This window comes from Drosophila navojoa, chromosome 2 (assembly GCF_054131105.1).
Source record: "Drosophila navojoa isolate 15081-1374.11 chromosome 2, UAZ_NAV_1.0, whole genome shotgun sequence".
NCBI lineage: Eukaryota > Metazoa > Arthropoda > Insecta > Diptera > Drosophilidae > Drosophila > Drosophila navojoa.
In genome coordinates, this window is record NC_142890.1 from 12,138,712 (window position 1) to 12,158,910 (window position 20,199).

At 44.6% G+C, this 20,199-nt stretch overlaps 3 protein-coding genes across 7 annotated transcripts; 2 read left to right on the top strand and 1 right to left on the bottom strand.

Annotated features, from left to right (window-relative positions):
• The first annotated feature begins 971 nt into the window (after nt 1-971).
• On the top strand, nt 972-11,043 carry LOC108655724 (uncharacterized). 3 transcript variants are annotated; one of them, XM_018107513.3, is made up of 5 exons: nt 972-1,886; nt 1,951-2,234; nt 4,652-4,699; nt 5,580-5,969; nt 6,014-11,043. In XM_018107513.3, exons 2-5 carry the CDS (start codon nt 2,159-2,161, stop codon nt 6,487-6,489), a joined length of 990 nt encoding a protein of 329 aa, XP_017963002.1. In that variant the 5' UTR covers nt 972-1,886; nt 1,951-2,158; the 3' UTR covers nt 6,490-11,043. The 3 variants fall into 3 exon arrangements, with proteins under 3 accessions (XP_017963002.1, XP_017962994.1, XP_089112339.1); XM_018107505.3 differs by having other exon boundaries at nt 972-1,882; XM_089256213.1 differs by having other exon boundaries at nt 1,000-1,886; nt 6,041-11,043.
• Nucleotides 11,044-12,084: 1,041 nt separating this feature from the next.
• Nucleotides 12,085-17,158, top strand: LOC108655770 (uncharacterized). Of its 3 annotated transcripts, none has more exons than XM_089256210.1 (5): nt 12,085-12,501; nt 13,592-13,863; nt 15,716-16,369; nt 16,460-16,495; nt 16,558-17,158. In XM_089256210.1, exons 2-5 carry the CDS (start codon nt 13,810-13,812, stop codon nt 17,077-17,079), a joined length of 1,266 nt encoding a protein of 421 aa, XP_089112336.1. In that variant the 5' UTR covers nt 12,085-12,501; nt 13,592-13,809; the 3' UTR covers nt 17,080-17,158. The 3 variants fall into 3 exon arrangements, with proteins under 3 accessions (XP_089112336.1, XP_089112335.1, XP_089112337.1); XM_089256209.1 differs by lacking the exon at nt 12,085-12,501 and adding an exon at nt 12,989-13,324; XM_089256211.1 differs by lacking the exons at nt 12,085-12,501; nt 13,592-13,863 and adding an exon at nt 15,454-15,648.
• Hpr1 (THO complex 1-like protein Hpr1) lies at nt 17,081-19,735 on the bottom strand. The gene is made up of 5 exons (XM_018107321.3): nt 19,541-19,735; nt 18,790-19,473; nt 18,408-18,727; nt 18,046-18,348; nt 17,081-17,988 (listed from the first exon to the last, which is right to left on the bottom strand). Exons 1-5 carry the CDS (start codon nt 19,616-19,618, stop codon nt 17,184-17,186), a joined length of 2,190 nt encoding a protein of 729 aa, XP_017962810.1. The 5' UTR covers nt 19,619-19,735; the 3' UTR covers nt 17,081-17,183.
• Nucleotides 19,736-20,199: the final 464 nt, after the last annotated feature.

Consider the following 20,199-nt stretch of genomic DNA (forward strand, 5'->3'; position numbering starts at 1 on the left):
TGAATAAAGTGCTTCAACTGTAGCAAAAGCTGTTTATTCACTGGGCGTCCATTTGAATAGTGACACAACGCATTATTACCGATTATCAGTGAGAAAAACAGACTCCGAGCAGATGCTGCCCGTGGTGCCGCCAACAATGCGATGCGATAGCGACCCAACCCGATACCCGATACCCAGCTCCGACTCCAGATACGTCGCCCGCCCCGCCCACATCGCCCACACCGTCACCCGATTCACACTTGTGTTTTGCCCAAAAACATGAACACCGAAAGTGAAAGACAACGGTGACAGACGATGGCGACGACAACATGGGGGAGGACGACAACAACGACGATGAGGACGACAACTGCAAGTACGAATTTCCACATACATTATGTACACAGCTATGTGTGCACATAACCTACTAACACAGGAGAGCGCCAGTTAAGCATCGAATGGGCAGGAGAGAGAGAGAGAGAGAGAGCTACTGAGAGGGAGAGACAGAGAGAGAGAACGGAATAGAGACTGAGAGACAGAGAACACAGAGCAACAGCAAGCATAAAGCTTCAGCTTCAGCTTCATCGAAAGTGAGAACTAGGATGAGTGAAAGTGACGCAGCAGTTGCGTGCTGCTCTGCTGCTCTGCTGCTGGGATGCTGAGCTGCTCGGCTGTTGGACTGCTCGGTTGTTGGGCTGTTGGGATGCTAACTGTTGTCTGCTGTCATCTGTTTGGCGGGTCGTTTGCCGTTTTGCCGCCAGTGGAGTCGGCCTTTCGACGCATCGCAATGTGTTGTTGCTGTAGGACGTTGAAGGACACGAGCAGCAGCAGCAGCAGCAGCAGAAGAAGCAGCACAGCAGCAGCATAGCAGCGAAAGCCGTCCCGCTCCCAGCCCATGCGTCTGTATATGCTTGTGTTGTCCTAGTCCGTACCGCTCCCAGCCCATGCGTCTGTATATGTTTGTGTTGTCCTAGTCCTTAAACGAGAGCTTTCAACGCGGCTTCGTGAACGACTCGGCAAGGACTCGGCTGGCGCTGCTGCTGCTGGTGCTGCTGCCAGCACAGTCGGACATAGTTTACCTGCGCCTCGCGACGAGCAGCGTCTGTTAGTCGAGTTTCGACCGTTCAACTAGGCAGAAGTGCGACAGAGGAGGAAGCCCAGCCAAAGTTTACAGCAGGCAATCAGCTCCAGGGAGGAAGCAGCAGCAGAAGCAATTGTGGTGATAAACGGCACTCTCGTCCCCATTCAGAGTGGAATTAGTGGAGAAGAAGAACAACAACTGCAGCAGCTCGCCAAATAAGCTCTACCTGAATAGCAAGCAGTCCGAGCTGCAGCAACGCATTCTGTTTCACACAGCGAGTGCGAATTTATTGACAGCCAGCAGGAGAGAGACGCATTGATTAATCGCCGTGCATGCCTGGTCGGAGTGCCGTACCCTGATCAACTCCGGACCCCCGGGGAGTGGGCCAGAAGAGACCGCAACCGGACAGTTGAGTTGAGGCTGGGGCTGGACCCCATTCGATCATCACCAGCGATTGATAGCAGACACAGCGCCAATACCATCTAAGCACAGGAAAGGCGTTGCTGGCACTTTCGACAAAACAACATCCACAACAACAACAACTACAGCACAAACACCATCAACTAGGAGACCTGAACGGCGAAACGAAAGTGAAAGCAACGTTAAAAATCGAAAAAAACACGCACACACACACACATTTGTGTAATCATATGTATTTCTGTGTCTTGTTCTGTGTGTGTGTTCGTCTGTTTGTGTGTGTGTATTGACGTGCCTGTGAGCTTGCAATAACTTTCAGAACGGAAAACGCGCGATTTTCTATGCTCTTCCCGGCAACAACTGAAGGATACTCGCAACGACAACGGCAACGGCTCTCTCCCTGTCGAAGTGAGTGTGTGCGGGTGTGCGGGTGTGCGGGAGTCGCTGACATCACTTCTTTGTATTTCATTGTGTAGAAATCCGAGCCGGAGTCCATTTGAAGTGCTAATGAAGTAAACGTTGCGTCCCATCCAGTCACCCACTTACCATCAATCAGCACTTGAACTGCTTTAGCTATCAATTAACCTATAACGAAGCTGCCAATCTAATCACAGCCAACAACAAAGGAAACACAAACACCGCCACCTCGATCACAGACAAACCAGCAAAGACTACACTAACAACATGTTCTCCATGTGCAAGAAGGTGAAGCCGAGAAGTGAGGACTCCTCAACAACATCTCAGCAAATGCATGACTTGGGTAAGTTGAAATAGGTTGCTCTACGTCTAAGCCGCAGTCACAGCTCCTGCTTTCCCTATATATAAGTGTGTGTGTGTGTGTGTGTGTGTGTGAGCGTGGCTGTCCCCATTTTCTGGCAAACCCTTGAACTCGTTTTTCGCAAAAAAAAAAAAAAATCGCTGGCTGCTCGTCGGCGTGGGCCTGGCAACAATTTTCCTCAATGAAGTCGAACACAGACGCACAGCACTGTGTGTGTGTGTGTGTGTGTGTGAGTGTTGGAGTGCTACTGTGTGTGGGTGTGCGTGAGCTCGTGTGCCACTCTATATATTGCTCTCTCTCTCTCTCTCTCTCTCTCTCTTTTTGCACTTTCACTCACTCATTCGCTCGCTCTCGCTTTATCTGTCTCTCCCACTCTCTTTGTATTTCTCTCTGGCTTTAGCTCTCGGCTTCCGCTTCTCTATCTGTCGCTGCGGTCCCATTGTTGACCTGCTCATTATGGACATATGTAAGTACATACGTCCGCCTCTGCCCCGCCCCGGCACGTCTTATTAGGTGGATATCAGCAGCGCGGTTATTATGCTGAAATCAGCGCCAGTGGCATTGCCACGCCCATTGGCCCAAGCACATAAACTGCATTAAATCATTAAAACAGCGCCAGCGCAAATACACACACACACATACACACTGAAAACAATCAGGCAGCCAGCACCACCAGCACCAGCAGCACCACCCAGCTGTGCCATCCGCCTGCTGCACTTATGTGTTACTGCAAGTTAAACGAATCCACTAGGCAGCCAACTTGACTGGCGCTCCTGGCGCTGACAGCGCCGTTGTCGGTGGGTTGAAAGCATTCACATGCATAAATCATGCAAGTATATAGCAGCTGCAGCGTTTGCCCATGCCACCAGCCCACCGCCCACGCCTCGCCACCGCCCATGGCTCGCCATCGCCCACAGTCGGCTGCAACAATTATGTGCAAGTTGATTTTGCTGCCGTGTGTCGTCTGAGCCTGCGTCCTTGTCCGCGTCGTCCACCTCGTCGTCGTCGTCGTCGTCTGTTGCAGCCACTTGCAATTTCTGTTGCTTTGTCACTTTAGCTGGGAATGTGGGCTGCGAAATATGAATGCGGTTGTATGCGTGCACTGAAGTGGCACACACCATGTCCGTTGTCCGCTGTCCGCTGTCCGCTGTCCGTTGTCCGGCATGTCCTTTGTCAGTTGACTGTCTGCTTCACTGCTGCTGCTGCTGCTGCTGCTGCTGCTGTTGCAGCTGGCCCAGGCCACCCAATGTCCTTCGGCGACCTAGTTCTTCTGCTGCCCCAGCCCAAACCACTTTTGGCCTCTCTGCATCCCACGCAGTCGACACTTGCCCCCATATAAATGTACATACAGATATGCAGATATATGTGCATATACATATGAATGTATGCGTGTGTGTGTGTGTGTGTGTGTGTACTATATCTAAAATCGTCTGCATTTCGTTTGGGGTTAGCTCAAGTACAGCCTCAAGTCGTTTTCAATTGCGCTGTCAGCGCTTTTGCATTGACAATCTATAGCCCACATTCGATGACTCGGTGGTTAAGCACACTCAATGAGCCCAGGCCCACGCCCACGCCCACGCCCATTGTAGTGGTACGCTTTCCACTTACTCATTTGCAGTTCATAAAGTCGGCTAATTGGCATGGCAACGCGCACAATACATGAAGGAATTATGAGAATTCTCTGAGCTCAAAGCCTGAGCATTTCTTATTGCGAAAATACACTCACTCTGTAGCTGCATTTGCATCCGAGTCTGAGTCTCAGTCTATATGAATATATTCATGCAACATTCACACCGTTGCTACAGCAGTTTTCCATTAAAAGGAGCGTTGATCCAATTAGCCTGGCGTGTGCAGTAATCCACTCAGACTCTGAATAATTGACTTTCACACGATATGCGCACAGCATACAGATTCGCTGTGCTGCATTCGGTTGAAATTCGTTCTTTCTGTGACATTGAAAATGGAGCACTGCAATGGCCGATCCATCATCGTCACGATAATTAGTTTGTTGCGCTGGCAACGGCTCGCATTTCTCGAGCTTGTCAATTACAACATGCGTGGGCTTCAATAAAGTTTCTTAATTAGAGAGAGAGAGAGGGAGAAAGACAGAGAGAGGGAGTAAGAGAGAGAGATACGATACATGTTCCCAGCAGGGATTGCTAGGCAAGATGTGCCAAGGGTTGGCTGGGCTGCTGTTGAGTGAATGGAATGGAATGGAATGGAAGTTAGAATGTAGTCTTTATCAGTGCTTTGCACTCTGTTATTTAGTGTGACTGAGCGAGAGACTGAAGGTCAGCGTGCACTGCAATTGGCTATGACATTTTCAATTAAACTTCCAATCGGATTCCATTTTTATTGCAAATATTTCACTTTGATTTCATTCTCATTTCGTTTTGCAGAGAGCGCGGGCAAGCAAATCAAAGGCGGCTACCTTCTGCGCTACAAAAGTGAGTAATATATGTAGTGCATTCTATTCATTGTTGTTGTTGTTGTTGTTGTCGCACGCTGTTGCCATGCAAAATTCAATTAAAAGCTCAAAGTTTACCTGTGGCGCCATTGTTATGCTCCACACAATAGAAGCGAAGCAAGGATATGACTAGGCAAGTGCACTGGCACAGGATATGCCTTTAAGCAGCTTAGAATTAATTGAATAAATACAAATATATATGGATATATTATGCATGTATCTTATATAAGGCGCACCCAAAGATTCTCAGTACAGACTACATGCATTTCTCAGGCTATCGATCAGATTTTCTGCAGTAAATTAACGGAAAAACGGTGCGAACTTTACTTAGTAGCCTGCAATTGCACTTGAATTCATCCACTGTCTGACTTCATGGGAATCCAATTTGATATCTGTACAACTATATACACACATCCATATATACATATATGAAATTGCCTTTTCTTGTTATAAACAAAAGTTGTGGCAGCTAAATGAAAGCTGATCCAATTAGCCTTAATCCAGTCAGACAATGCATAATTGAGTTTCACATGGAGCACGCACAGCACACGAGTTCCTAGAAATGCCTCGAATATCAATTATAAATTTAACCCCACAATGCACGAGTTGCACTCAGATGGCAGCCATGACAACAAGCTGCATTTCTCTGATTATTTTTATTTGGTAAAATAAATAATCTCGTTTTTGCCACTTTTCATTAACGTCAATCCAACTTTTTTCCAACTGGCTAGAGTCAATAAAATTGCATTTCCATGAAATATATCAGCTTGCGGTGCATAAAGTAAAAACCACAATTCATGTTTGCATCGCATCTGAGTCGAAGATAAATCAACATTTATTCCATTCACATGAATTTCTAGAACAAATGCTGTGGAATCGATGGTCAGAGGAATGGGTTATACTGTACGACGACTCCACCATGGCCTGGTTCACGGAGCCAGGTCGCTCGGCACCAACCGGCAAGGTATTGGTCAAGGAAGCGCCAGAGATGCTGGCCATAGCCCATTGGACTGGGCAAGTTCCGCGTCGTCCGCCGTTGCCCAACGGCGTCAGTGTGTCGCAGCTAATTGCACTCGGGTCGCGGCGTAAGCGATCCAAGGTCTATTGGATGCTGGCCAAGTCGGAGCAGGAGGTGGGCGATTGGATTGAGGCGATAACGAAAACTTTGCCGCCGCCGCCGCAAATCGAGCTAGTCGTGGATAAGCCACAGCTGATGAATGTGCTGCGTCGCCCACTGGTGCGCATAAGACGTAAGTATTATGATCCCACAGCATGCCCATATATTATCCTCAAGCGCACGACGCTACATTGTCAACCACAGCGCCCACCAACTCTGAGGTGAAGCAGCGAAAGTCGGTGGCCCACAAGACCAGTCGGCACCATCGCAGCTCCTCAGCGGCCTTGACCACAGAGCGGATGCTCCACAATCAGAATCCGCTGATCAAAAGCGATGCGGCCGTTGCCATATTGAGCAAGAAGTCGGACTCGAAGGCATCGCTGGCCTGCGCTCTGCCCTGGGGACACGGCTGGGGCTGGGCCACGTTGCCCAACGGCGTCTGGAGCGGCGGCCTCACCTGGTCGCAGTGCGAGGACACCTTCACACTGCACGCCCTACCAACAACACACTGCACCAATCTCGTGGAGAACTCCTGCAGCGGTGCCATCTATCACACAGACATTGGCGGCTTTGACTTTCACTCGTCGGGCGTCGACGATTTGGGCGGCGAGGACTTTGACTATGCCATGGACTGTGGCGATTTTATATTCTAAGTCTCTGTACTTGAACACTATGCTCCCTCCCATTCCCCTACACTTGCTCTAACTTGTCGAACTCTTGGCCAAGGCGAACGGCATTGGAGCTGGCCCAAAAAGTGACAACCAAATTGCCTTCGCTTTGCTAAAAAGTCGTCAACACCTTCGCAGATTTATCTGTGCTAAATTCTTATTTGGGATTATTGTTTATTATACTTTATGGTTCAGCGGCGTTAATTGACAGAACTGTTTATACATATATATATGTAAGTATGTGTGTGCGTATGTGTACATGTCTGTGTATTCGATTACGTGTATATATATGTATGCATACACATTTACACTTGTATGTGTGCCATGCATGCCCCTATACTGATTCCGGATAGAGACACACGCGAATGCATATGCGATCCGCATGTCGCGCATACGCAACGTGGTGCATCCATCTGGCCTGTATGTGGGAGCAGCATCTGCGTGGCTCTGTTAATTAAGTTTGGAGTTTGGAGCCGTGCGCGTTATTGTTGCCAGCGTGCCAATTAGCGAGCTCGAGCTGCATTCAATTGGAAAGTTCAGCTCCAGCACATAGAATTTACATCAGAGTGGACAATTAAATGCCAGCTGTGTGGGTGTTGGGATGGCGAGTGCGTGTGTCTAAAGTATAAACCTAATTAATGGCACATACATATATCCGCGCTCATGCAGTCACTAAGTTGGCGAGAGCTCCAAGAAGGCGAGAGCTCCATGCGCTGCCTGGCACCTAAAAGTATGCAACAATTTTCTGCAAATCAAATGACACCAAAACAGTATATTTTTCTCAGATTATTATGAACTTTCTCTCTCTCTCTCCCTCGCTCTCTCCATTCCCCTCATTCAGAACACACATCTGCATTTTATAATATTTTTATAATTTAGTATTAAGGTCATTAACCGAAACTGATAGTTAATGGAGTTGAGTGGAATATACTGTCTATGGCTACATGGCGCACTTTTGTATTCTACCATCTATAGATATACTATAGAATGTAATGGAACTAACATCAGGCAAGAGGAAAACCAGGTTATTGAAATATACACAGTTAATCCTAGTAAGAATTCATATTCATATGAATAATCCAAGCACACCCAGGCCAGTTTGAAAAAACTAAATAACACCAGCCCACCCGTACTGATAAAATATTAACAAACAAATAATATAGTATTAGTATTAATTATACAAATATACAAAAACAAAAATAAGAAAAAGAAAAATGTACGTATATCGAATGAAACCTCTATTTATGATTTCAGGTCTGTCCTTTACAGGCCGCTCCCTTGCGAGCTGAATCTCCCGATGAAGTTCAGTCTCCTGGAGATGCCATATTTATCGATTATGATCGATTCCTATAGCATCTCATCTTCAATTTGTTTTCCATTACAAAGAAATCGTTATCCCCGTTGCATAGTGGTTCTGTAAAGTCACTGCGAGGGGCAACGATAATGAGTCAAGTTCGTATTTGAAAATAGTTTGTATAGAAGTTTACAAGTGTATATTGTTATGGATATATGTATATTCAAATAATACTTATAAGGTACAGCAAAAAACACACATTAATTCATGTTTTATGTTGCCAAAACCAAAATCGTGCCGTAGATCTCGATGTTAGGGATTAAAGATTTTTATGAAATTAAGTATCTCTAAGATGTCATTAACATTTCTAATCAACTGATTTTCAGTTATCTTCCAATTCCAAAGTCATTCTATTTATGTGAGGAAGCTCCTCTTTCCTAATATGAGATTTATGAAACGGTCAATCCATTAAAGTTCACATCATCACTGTTCACACTAGGCTAATTTTTGACAGACAAACATAAACCCCTTAAGGGGTTTAGGAATATAAAATTAAAAATTTTGCAAATTTTGAACATTTTTGTGCACAAGTGCACAAAAAACGCCGCTACGGAAACCTTGAACAAGAATATTAAGAGATGTAATGTTAGAATAGTTGTGTCTTTATGGACAGAAAACATAGTAATTTAACTAAAAATTGTTGAAAACCAAATATATTTACATAGACAAATACAAAATGAAACAAAACATTTGTGCAGGTATTCATAGTGTTGAAAATGAAAACAAAGTTAAAAAAAAAAAACAAGATAAGTCAAGAAAAACTGTTTGATATTACGGGTAACCAGAAAAGTAGAGTGTCTCTCTCTCTATCTCTTTCGGTCTCTCTCTCTCTCTCTCTCTCTCTCTCTCTCTTGTTGTGTCTCAGATTATGACAAATAATAAGTGTGCGGCCACTGTGTAGGGTGGTAGTAGCCATTGCCTAACATCTGCATGCGCAGACTTTAACCAACACACGGTTATGTACTTACGTGTGTGTGCCTAGCACACAATTCCCGGAGTCGACAAAAGCCAATAAGCACAGCCAAAAGACAAACAGACAAACTAAAACCAAAGCCTAAGCCACGTGCTTGCATAGGTAACAGAAGCTTTAGTCAAACAACATCTCAACACACAAGAGATTGGTAAATTAATACCAACAAAAAAAGAATTATAATAAAATAAAGAAACACAGAAAAAAATACAATTATATATAAATGTTATGTAAACGTAAAAGAACAAAAAAATTGTAATAGAAAAAAAAAAAAAAAAAAAACAGAAAATAATGTAGACTAAAAGACTTAAGCAATTGTCGTTTAGACGTTAAATTAGAGCGCATTGAATGTTGGCTTTAAATTGTTTAGAAAAGTATCCATATTATGTATTGTAGTAGTACAAAGTGGCGACAGCTGAGCGATATGCTTGTGGTAGTAGCCTAGAAGCCTATCGTCAGCGTTATCTTGTAGTCTGAAGTTTGAACGATATGAAATTCAGTGGGAAAGTCAAGCGATGCGTGGCAGGAAATGAAAGCGACGAAAAATTGCATCAATTCATCAATTTATGAATAACTTGAATACCAACAAAAATAAAAAACAAAACAAAATCAATAGGCAAAATATATAAAATGAAGATATAAGAAGAAGAAAAGTCAACACAAAACCAACTTCGACAATCACGGATATAAAGAATGAAGTTAAAACATATTAAAAATTTAATAGGATTTGCATTGACTTGCGATTGGTTAGGACGAGTAGCAAGAGTACATAATAGTGCTTGATATCGATATCGATATCGATGTCTTGCACTTGATATGGAAATTGATCGGGTCGATGGCAGGAGTTTTTTGTGGCAACTGTACTAGAAAGCGTCTAGCATAGAAGCATCTTAAAGTAGCCGCAAGCATCGCACAAGAACTCCGTGACTAAGTGACAACCGTTAATTGAGAAGGTCCAAAGTCGGGTTTTAAATATAGAGTACTTGGATATATATATATATGTATGTATATGTATGTATTTGTATACGTACATAGAAAATGTACATTAGTCCTCCGGTCTTTATTTATTGCCAAGCATATTTTATAATGTTTATTAAACACGCCAAAAAAGAAATGAAGCAAAAAACAATATATATGTATATGTAAAGAAAAAAAATGATTTTAGATAAATGTAAATTTTTTGTAGATCACTTGTACACGTCAAATATGCATTTCCAATGTTTTTCGAAAGGCCAAAGTTTATGATTTGTAACTCTGTAAAAATGCAACATAGTTGAACTGAGTAAAATGATGAATGAATGAATGACATGTGCATATATATATGTATATATATATAATGTATATGTATATATTATGTGTGTGTTTGTGTTGGGAAAGGCAAATGAAATAGAAAGACAATTAATTGATGGCAGCCACTGCTTTGGGACAGTTTTGCGAATGTCTGTGACATTGCGTATACGACTCCTGGGCCAAGGCGTGGTTCGCCTGGTATATGAAACAAATAATATGTAGTTTTTGTTGATTGTCAGCCGACACTGCTGTTGATGTTGCTAAAAAAAAAAAAAGAAAACACAAAAAAAAAAAAAAAGAAAAAACAAAGATTGAATTTGATGTTGACGTTGCCGTGTCATTGAATTAGTGTAATGTAATTGGCTTCGAATGCTATGCATGTGAGTGTGTATTTGTAATTGAATTCTTAATTGTATTTGTAAGCGCTGTAAACTTTGTATTTGATTTTAGCAAAATACAAATGTATATACACAGCACTAGTCAATGTAAGCAGCTTATATACACCGTATACAAAACGATACCACACGCAAGAAATCCTATAGAGAACCTCAGAGAGCATATAGCCAACTAAATGAGATCGTAAATTGTTAATAGTTCACACACACACACACACACACACACACACACACACACACACACACGTATACAACACACCTACCTACAGTTCAAATGAAAATACAAACGTATATATGTATGTATATATAGCATGTATGTATGTATGTATATGCATTAGCTTTTCATATTTGGAGACACGATTCCCTACACTTGAAAAGTCTTTTGCTGTTGGCATTGCCATGCTTACAATTATGACTATGACAGAGCAAGACAATGGTAAAACGATATCTGTAATCTAATAAATTATATGAATGTACACGGTGTCTATATTTTTAATCCAGTATATATACAAAACAAAAAAGCAAGCAAATGAATGTATTTAAAAAAGAAAAAACGAATTCAAATAAAAAAGAAAAGCAGAAAAGTCAGTTTCAAAATGTTGGCAAAATGTACGAAAACTCACGAACTCGCATTTGAGTCAAAGAAAAAGAAGTTATATATATTTTGAAGAGTTATTAAGACCACGAAGAGAGCTCACACATGCGTTGTATTAGTTCATGGGATATACATATACATATGTATATGTATGTGTATATAAAATTGTTAAAGAGAAACAAAATTGAGAAAAAATAATGTAAACAAACATAAAATGAAATAAGTATACAAAACGCAAGGCAAAGCGCGAACTTATTAGGTTTCAAAACCGCAGTTAAAGCTAAACAACAGAAATGTAATGAATAATAATTGTTATATAAACAAATGATGAGCCAAGAAACGCAATGCGAGCGATACACGAGTGTGGAAGACATGCATTACTTATTGAAGTTCAAATACCCTGACTGAGTGCACTCCCATGTTAATCGACGCAATTTATATGAATTTGTTAACGTTGGTGCCAGGTCACTTAGACAGCTCTCTGTCTGGGGTACACCAATCATATATTTCATTAATTATTATGATTTAGTTTAATTTAGACAAATACTTCCTAATATGTACTCAAGCACCCAGACGAGCTTTGCGATGTGAGCAAAAAAGTTGTTAGAGAATTAAAGTTGAAACTGAAAACAAAAACAAAAACAAACAAAAGCAAAAAAAAAAGTAAAGAAACGTTGATAAATAAACGTTGATTTCATATACCAAAGAACCGAAAATGAACAGCAGTAACAATCGAGCGATAAATATATATATATACACATGTATATATTTGTGGATTAACAATACATTCGTTTCATTTGCTTTGCATTATTAGTATTTTATTTTATTTGCAACAGATGTACAGCGTGCCACGCCCACTGGACACGCTATCCACATACGTTGAGAGTGTCGCGTCATCGACAGCGATCAGTGCACTCTCCACGACTCAGTTGGCTCTGCCTCAGTCGCTGCCTCAGTCTCTGCCTGCAGCGGCTCACAACTTGTTCGACTGACGCTAACCGTTTGGCTTTGGCTGGCTGGCTGGCTTTGTGTGCGGCCGCAATCTTTGTCTCAGTCAGCGTACAAGCTTCTAAGCAAACAGTCCAAGCCGGCCGACGACTGACACAGATTTGGCCAGTTAGCCAGTTAGCCAGTTTAGCATATTGGCCCGGGCGCACGCGACGTATGCGTAATTGCAGAGCCCCGCTGTCAGCTTGACCAGCTGACGCTATCCTGTGCCCCACTTTCAAGAGGCATGCATTATAAACTCTAAGCAACGCTCAACTGTGTCAATAAACTCGAGTGGCATTTGACGTGAATTGACCAGCAGGCTAAAGCCCTGTTCGTGTGTGTGTGTGTGTGTTTACATGTCTTTCCCTGTAGCAAACATTCCTCAACAAGAGTCGGCGCATAGGTAAGTTGCTTCAGCTTCAAAGTTATGCAAATCAAAGCACTTGGCGCAGCCAAATGCCAACACACATAAAACACCTCAAAGCACACACACACACACACACACACTCACACAAACAGTTAGATTCGAACGTGTGCCAAAAAAATAAACATAAATTAATTGCTTTGTGTACTCGCCGTGGGCGGCAAAGCCGACTACTGAATGCCCTAAGCCAAGTGTGTGGGATAAATCAAATTAGTTTGCTCTTTATCAAAGATTATCTCATTTCATATTATTTCTATGTGTAATCCTAGAGTTTAGGCAATGTCAGAGATCTGGGCTAACCGCATTCAAAACAGACTTATGTAAATCACAAAATTTACGTCTGAGCAGCTTGAACAGCTTATTGCATTATTATTTAAATAATATCATTAAAGTATTCCATTTCATTTCATTGAAGTTTCGCCTTTCAAATTCGTTTCGTTTCTTAGGGGGCTCTGACTAAACTGTAAAAGTATCCGGGTCGTCGCAGAAACTGTTTGAAAAAGAAAAAAAAGTATATGTATATTAAATTCGGAAGGAAGCAGAAACTTGACATGATTATATTTCGGGAGCTTTATATATCACCTCAACAGCAGTTTATTAGGAAATTCGACTCTTAAATTGTACCCAGCAACGCTTTGAAACAGGAGCAAGGTTCTATTGCGCGTTTACGGAGCATATACATATACATATACATACGTAGATATAAATACCTATACGCACACGCTCATATATATGTTTGTATGTATGCATGTATGTATGTGTGAGGCCTGCGAGGAGTATTAATCGTAGTTCATTCAATTCGGTAAGCGAATCAAACTCAATTCAATTAGTTTGCTCATTGAGCAGTCCATTTTTGGAGCAACTGAATGTCGCAGACGGCCCACGGCCCACGATTGAATGCTGCTGGCAACTGGGTACGGCTTCCAGCTTCGATCTCGACTTGATCTTCGACTTCCAGATGGGCTGCCCACGCGACAACAATTGCCTTGACGCCTCCTGGCGCACATGCTCAGGGACAGCTCAGAGCTCAAATGCCGCTCAGCTTACTCAAAATTCTCTTGTTTTACAGCTATTTTTAGGCACAGCGCAACGCAAGACTCCAAGACTGTTAGACGATTGTGCGTGACTCACCGCTCAGCTTAAGCCGGGTCTACACTTCAAACCAAGCAGCTGTGCCGCGTCATCGTCAGCCGACTGCTGCTGCCCACACCAGACTCCGTTGCGACTCAGCTTTGGGAGAGACAGAGACGGAGAGAGAGAGAGAGGGAGAGCAGGCTTTATTTGGTGATGGCGTCACAAGATGCCTTTAATTACCCAACCTCAAAGCTGGCACAAATGCGGGTAAGTTCGCCGAGTTGGACAGGAAGCGTGCCGAGCTCCATCCACTGACCATTAATTATACTCCGCCCCCCCCAAATTGTCGGCGATTGGCCGACAGTCAGTGTGACTGTCAATTTCCGTAGCGCTCCATATATGGCCACCAGCTGATGTTAGATCTTCCCATATAGTTGCTTCCCAGCTTATTAATTTCAGCTCCCAAATTTGGCATGACAAACAGTTTAAATAAGAATTAATAACAATAGAGGTGTTGTAGGAATTATACATAAGTTGGCTTAAACTTTCTCTTGCTCTCTCTGCCTCATGACTCGATGCTCTCTCAGTGCCTGACATGATAGTCTGACATCACTCTATCCAAATTCGATTAACAAACAATCATATTTATGACAGCCAGCTAGAGATTCCCGTTGATGATTGCTGGACAAAAGACTTGCACAGTTGACATTTGGCTTATCTTGGTCGAGATCCATTATATTTCATATATTATTTTGTATACTGGGCGTTTAATTAAATACTTGGAAATTATTTAAGTACAAGGTGCACCCACATACATACATACATTCAAATCCATTAATTCGTTCACATATTGACTATGTATTACACATACATGCACATAGAATACCCTATTTAAATACCCTATATAAACATGTGACATTGTCAAATAAGTAGCTGACACACACACACACAAACGCAAAGGCCACCTCCCACACACACAGACACGCAGCTACCTTTCACACACACACGCACGCACACAGCCACACTCACGTCAACGGCACAAAACAAGCTCGAAAATTGTTGCTCGAGATTTGTATCGCTGATTTGGGACGGCTTCAGGTGTCGTCGGGAAAAACCCCTGGGGAATGGCATACACCCCGTGAGCTTTGTCACCTTTACGGGCGGCTTTGCCTGCGCGCCTGCTCGCCTGCTGCTCGCCTGTTATTCGAGTGTGCAACAAATGTTGCATGGCTTTGCTGGATAGTCCTTCCCTCTCGTTTCCGACGGGTTTCATTGTTAGCCCAAGGGGCCGCCCTCTGCTCCAGCTCCATGGCAACCCTTGGGGTCGCATTGCAGTCATTGATTTTTGTTACTGGCATGCAGCAACAGCAGCAGCAACAGCAACAACAATCCTATAACAACAACAGTCAACTGGCTCGCTAGTTTGTCAAGTGCTCAATCTTAGAAAAACAATTTTGTTCAATTTCAACAATTTGTGCTGGGCGGAGCGCTGGCCATGGCTGGCCACAGCAACTCCAGGGATTGAGGAAGGCAGCATGCCCGCCACCCCCAACTACTTTGCCAAGCCAACCAAGACGGCCGCCAGGGTTAGCTTCGTGCAGGCGGGTCGGGTGGCTCGCGGCTTTATGTACTGGCGGCATGTAAGTGGACACACACAGATTCGGTTTAATGGGCAATCGGGTGGGTTTGGCTGGCTCATCGGAACTTTCAATAGACAAGCGAGTGAAGCGACATACACCTACATACATACATACATACATATACAGCCGTGCATACATTCAGTTAATTACCACTCGGGAAAAACGGACTGGCTAATGTCCAGTTCCACGTAGCTTTTAGTCGACACGCGCGCCTCGCACGAACCGCTTGGGCATGGGTAGCATGTCGCTGCCGGACGTGGACGAAATCGTTGACTATTACGACTTAATGTCGGACTCTCTGCATGATCACATAATGCCGCTGAAGCTCAATGAATCATGGGCAGCCAGGCGGCTGGTGGAGGCGCTTAGCCAACTGCCGCCCCATCACGACAACATCAGCAATTCGGCACCCGTAACAGCCACCCAGCCAGGTCACTTGTGGACTCACTTGTACTAATGCCCATTGGAATTTCTTGCAGATGCGCTTCCAGCAGAAGACACACGAGGAGCAGGAGCAGCGTCGCCAAGAACTCAGCCAGGCTGTTGGTGCATCGCCCAGGGCAGCCACCGGACGCCTTATAGGCAATGGCAAGGTGCGGCAAATGTTTGACGAGAGACGCCGTGGCGCCGGCATCGATCGCAGCAATCCGCTCAAGCCCATTGGGGACACCGCGCGCACACACAGCCTACAGCAGCAGCAGCAGCAGATTACCAAAGGCCTATCCACAATGAGCCTCAAAGAGAAGCCAGTCTCTGGCCGAAATTCGACCGGTGACAGCAACAACAACAGCAGCAGCAACAGCAAGAGCAACAACAACAAATATAATGCAGCGGGCACGCTGACAAATGCAAACCGTTTGAAGCCAGTGATAACACGCAAAACGCCACCCAAGGAGAAGGAGATGCCAATGCGCGCTAATTCCTCGCCCCCGAGCAGCGCCAGGGCCAAGACCTTTAGATCCACAGCAACAACAGCCACAGCAACAAGAACAGCAACAACAACAACAACAACGAGAACAACAGCAACAGCAAGAGCGACCGCAACCACGCCGACAATGCAGGCTGCCCGCTCGCCCAACACACGGGCTCCACTCTCGGAGAGGGGACGCGTTTCAGCGCCAAAGGGGCGTCAGGTAAGTCACGTTAGCATCGACTTGGCTACGCACGAGCACTCAAACTGTATATATAACATTTAAATCATGTATTATTACAAACGGCCCTAGGTTAAACCAAAATCTCCAGTTACCAAAATTCAAATGGTAAGTGTAGCTAAGCCAAGAGTCCATTACCATTAATACTGACATTGTGTGTTGGCTTGCAGGACTCTGCTCCTCCGGAAGGTACAAAAACGTGCCGCTTTTGTGGCCGTCACTTCAACATCGATCGCCTGGCCAAGCACGAGGATGTGTGCCAGCGAACCATGAACACGAAGCGCAAGATCTTCGATGCCGCCAAGCAGCGCGTGAAGGGCACAGACAACGAGAAGTACAACAGCAAGGGGCAGCAGAAGTCGAACCTGAGTCGTTCACAGTCCACATATAGCAGTGCCGCCCAGCAGAAGGGCCTCAAGACTGGCGTCAAGAAGAGCAATTGGCGCAAGAAGCACGAGGAGTTCATCGAGGCCATACGGGCTGCCAAAAAGGTGCAGGCCCATTTGGCACGTGGCGGCAAACTCAGTGATTTGCCACCGCCGCCGCCTTCAGAGAATCCCGATTACATTCAGTGCCCGCATTGCGGCAGACGCTTCAACGAGCAGGCCGCCGAGCGCCATATTCCCCGCTGTGCCACAATGGAGCACAACAAGCCGCGCAAGAATCCGCAGCCGCCAGTCAGGAATCGTTAACTAGATTTGGGACATTGACTTTTGCCCGTTTATTACATGTGATAAAGGATTCGATGAATATATAACAGCATAAAATTAATTATTGATCGTGTTGTTTCCCTCTGCTAGTCCGACAGTATTTCCACATCATTGCTGTTCGCATCCGGCTGTACTTCGGCTTGGGGCTGTGGCTGTGCGCTGCCCGCCTTTTCGCGCTCGATGATCGCCTTTACGGCATCCGCTGCCTTGTGCATTTCCAGGCCTTCCAGCATGTAGGCCCAGTTCTCTAGCGTGGCATCGTCGTCGTCTGAGATCCAATTGGTCAACATCTTCATGCATGCCACGCCCGGCGTAGGATTTTCCATTTGGAAGAAGAGCAGCTCGTCATTGCTGAAGCCGATCTTCTTGCCCACCTTCATCCAGGGCTCGCCTATCAACGGTGTTATCTCCTCGATGTGGGCGGCTGTCACCATCAGCGGCTTCTCATGTGCCGGTGTCTCGTCCGCTTCCTCGACCACAGGCTCGGGGTCCTCAACCTCCAGGTCGGGCTCTGGCTCCGTTTCCTGCAATGCTACCGATGCGTCATGCTCCTGTTCAGCTGGTGCACTGCTGGCAGCCAAACCATTGTCGTGCTCCGACGCATTTGCTGCTGCGGTGTTTATCTGCTTAGCCAGCTCCTTTTCGCGCATCAAACGTTTACGCACCACATCCAGATAGTCGGTTATCTTGCACGACGGTTGCGTCACGAACGTGAAAAAATGTGGTGTCTGGCGGGCTAGCAGACGCAAGGCACGCCACTCGAAAGCAGGATCTATCTTGTCATGCGGCGTCTCCAAGTACGTCTCCAACTGAGGCAAAAAGTTGCGCTGCTCACTCTTGCAGGCCTGCAAATTGTCGGGCGAGTAGTTCCACAGCCGAGTCAGATGGTCACTAATAAATGAAATGATAAGATATATGTGAGTGCATATATTGACGAGCGGCACTTACTTTCCCAAATAGAATTTGCCATTGCGTGCCGCTTCGCGCAAGCAATCGCCCAATGGCCGCTTGGCACGCTTTGGAGGTGAAGGCTTCGACTCCTCATCGGTGGGCTCTGGGTCCTCGGGTTTCTTGAACTCCTTGCAGCCGTCGTTTTTCCAATTGTTCCACATCTCCTCGCGTTGCAGCATATGCTGCACAGTGCGCGCAAAACGCCTGCCATTCGGAGGCGTTTCCTCCAGCAGTTTGTACACGCGCTGCTCCGTCTCCTTGATGAAGTCGGACTGAGCACTCGTCAGGGTGTAGGTGTCACTGAGAATCAATGAAAACTCTGAATGCCTGCAAGCGTGTGGGGCTAGTCGGCTACTTACATTTTGAACTTGACGCTGACCTGCAAGTACTGGAACAATATGAGAAATTGCACCAATACGGCACGCCGGAAATTCGAGTCGGACAGCTGGAGTGCGAGCAGTTTGGGGTTGGTCAAGAACTTGGCAAAGAAATTCGTTTCCTTGCGCACAGCCATCGAAGCCGCTGCATCCACTGCAGCATCGTCCACATCTACATCCATCATCAGTGCGCTCGAGTCGCCGTTGGAGCCATTGGCACTGTTGGCGCCATTGGAATCGTTGTTCTGGCGTATATCTTCCAGTTTAAAGCTCAAAAATGACTGCAGTATGGTCTCGGCGTGCTGTTTAGATAAATCACACGCTAAAGCTATCCTTTGCAATCGATGGTTAATTTGTAAATTACCATTTGAAACATCTTCCATTGCGCTTTGCTGTAGCATTGATTGGGATTGCGGAAAAAGTCCTGTAGCGACCAGAACTTACAATACAAATCGTAGTCAATCTTTAGCGGTATATCCTCAGCCGTATCTTCCAGTTCCTTATTATCAAGGTCGTCGTGGTCCTTGCTATCCAGACCGTACTCGGTAAAGTTATCCAGATTGAACTCGGACACAATGTTCAAACCAGAGCGCTCCGAGAAGGGAAAGAACTTGGAGAGAAAGAGTAAAATGCGACCACAGAAAACGGTATTCTGTGTGCGAGACAAACGTCTCAGTAGATCGTTGCACATGCGAAGCAAATTGTTCTTGCACGACGCAAAGAAGATCTCCTCCTTCCAGACCTCGACGAGATCTTCTACAAACTTGAAAATCAGCTCACACTTATTCAGCGTAACCACATCGAAGGTATCCCCGAGTAATACAACTGGAATTGTGTTCGATACAATCTCTGCTCGAGCTGCGTCCACAGAGAGGCGCACGAGCGCTCCAATCCGTTCGACATCGTCGCTCAGCCGCTTCATAAGCACTTCCCGAAACGCCTGGTCCATGGGCGAGCGTTTGTCGTGCTCGGAATTAGCACGAAAGCTGTGATACTCTTTGATCAATTGTTCCACATTATTCTCGGCAATCGCCTGCTCCAGGGCAGTCTGCAAGCAACGAATGAAGAATTTACATTTGCCGGTGCAGCAGTTCCCAACAGTTGTTGATGCTCACCTCGAATGCCGCCTGTAGCGCAAAGAAATTGGCCGACTTCGTGGCTGTATCGTCGGCCAATGCTAATTGCGTGCTCATTCTTAATGTTTATATTTGATTACTTTTGCTTTAGTTTGAAATTTTAAGCAATTGTTGGCAAATGCAAAACAATAATTACAATGTTGCTCGAAACAAAACAGTGCTGCCAACTTGCTATATTTCAACTAGTGATGTTGAATAGTTCAAGGCGCATGGCCACATTGGTATGTTTGGTATATTTGGTATTTTAGCCGAACTTGAATTTTTTCATATGGTAAAATACTAAATTTTTAGTAGTTATTTAACAACACTCGAGTTTTGGTGCTGTAAGGCGCGCTTTTTAATATGCAATTTAAAAATAATGTGTCTTTTATTCTCCGTTTTGTACGCGTTTATTGTTTATTAACTTTCTCGGAAAATTATATGTTTATATGTATGTATATTATTATTGCTATAATTGTTCCTTAAACATAGTTACAACTTGTTACAAGCATAAATGTTACATGTTTTTATTGCTTTCGTTTATTTAATTTTGTTAGCTTTGTTCGTTTATATTTTGCATTCGCTTTGTTTTTTTTTTTTTTTTTTTTAGGGCGTGGTGTAAATTATTGAAACTACTAAACACTAGTTACTCATAATTG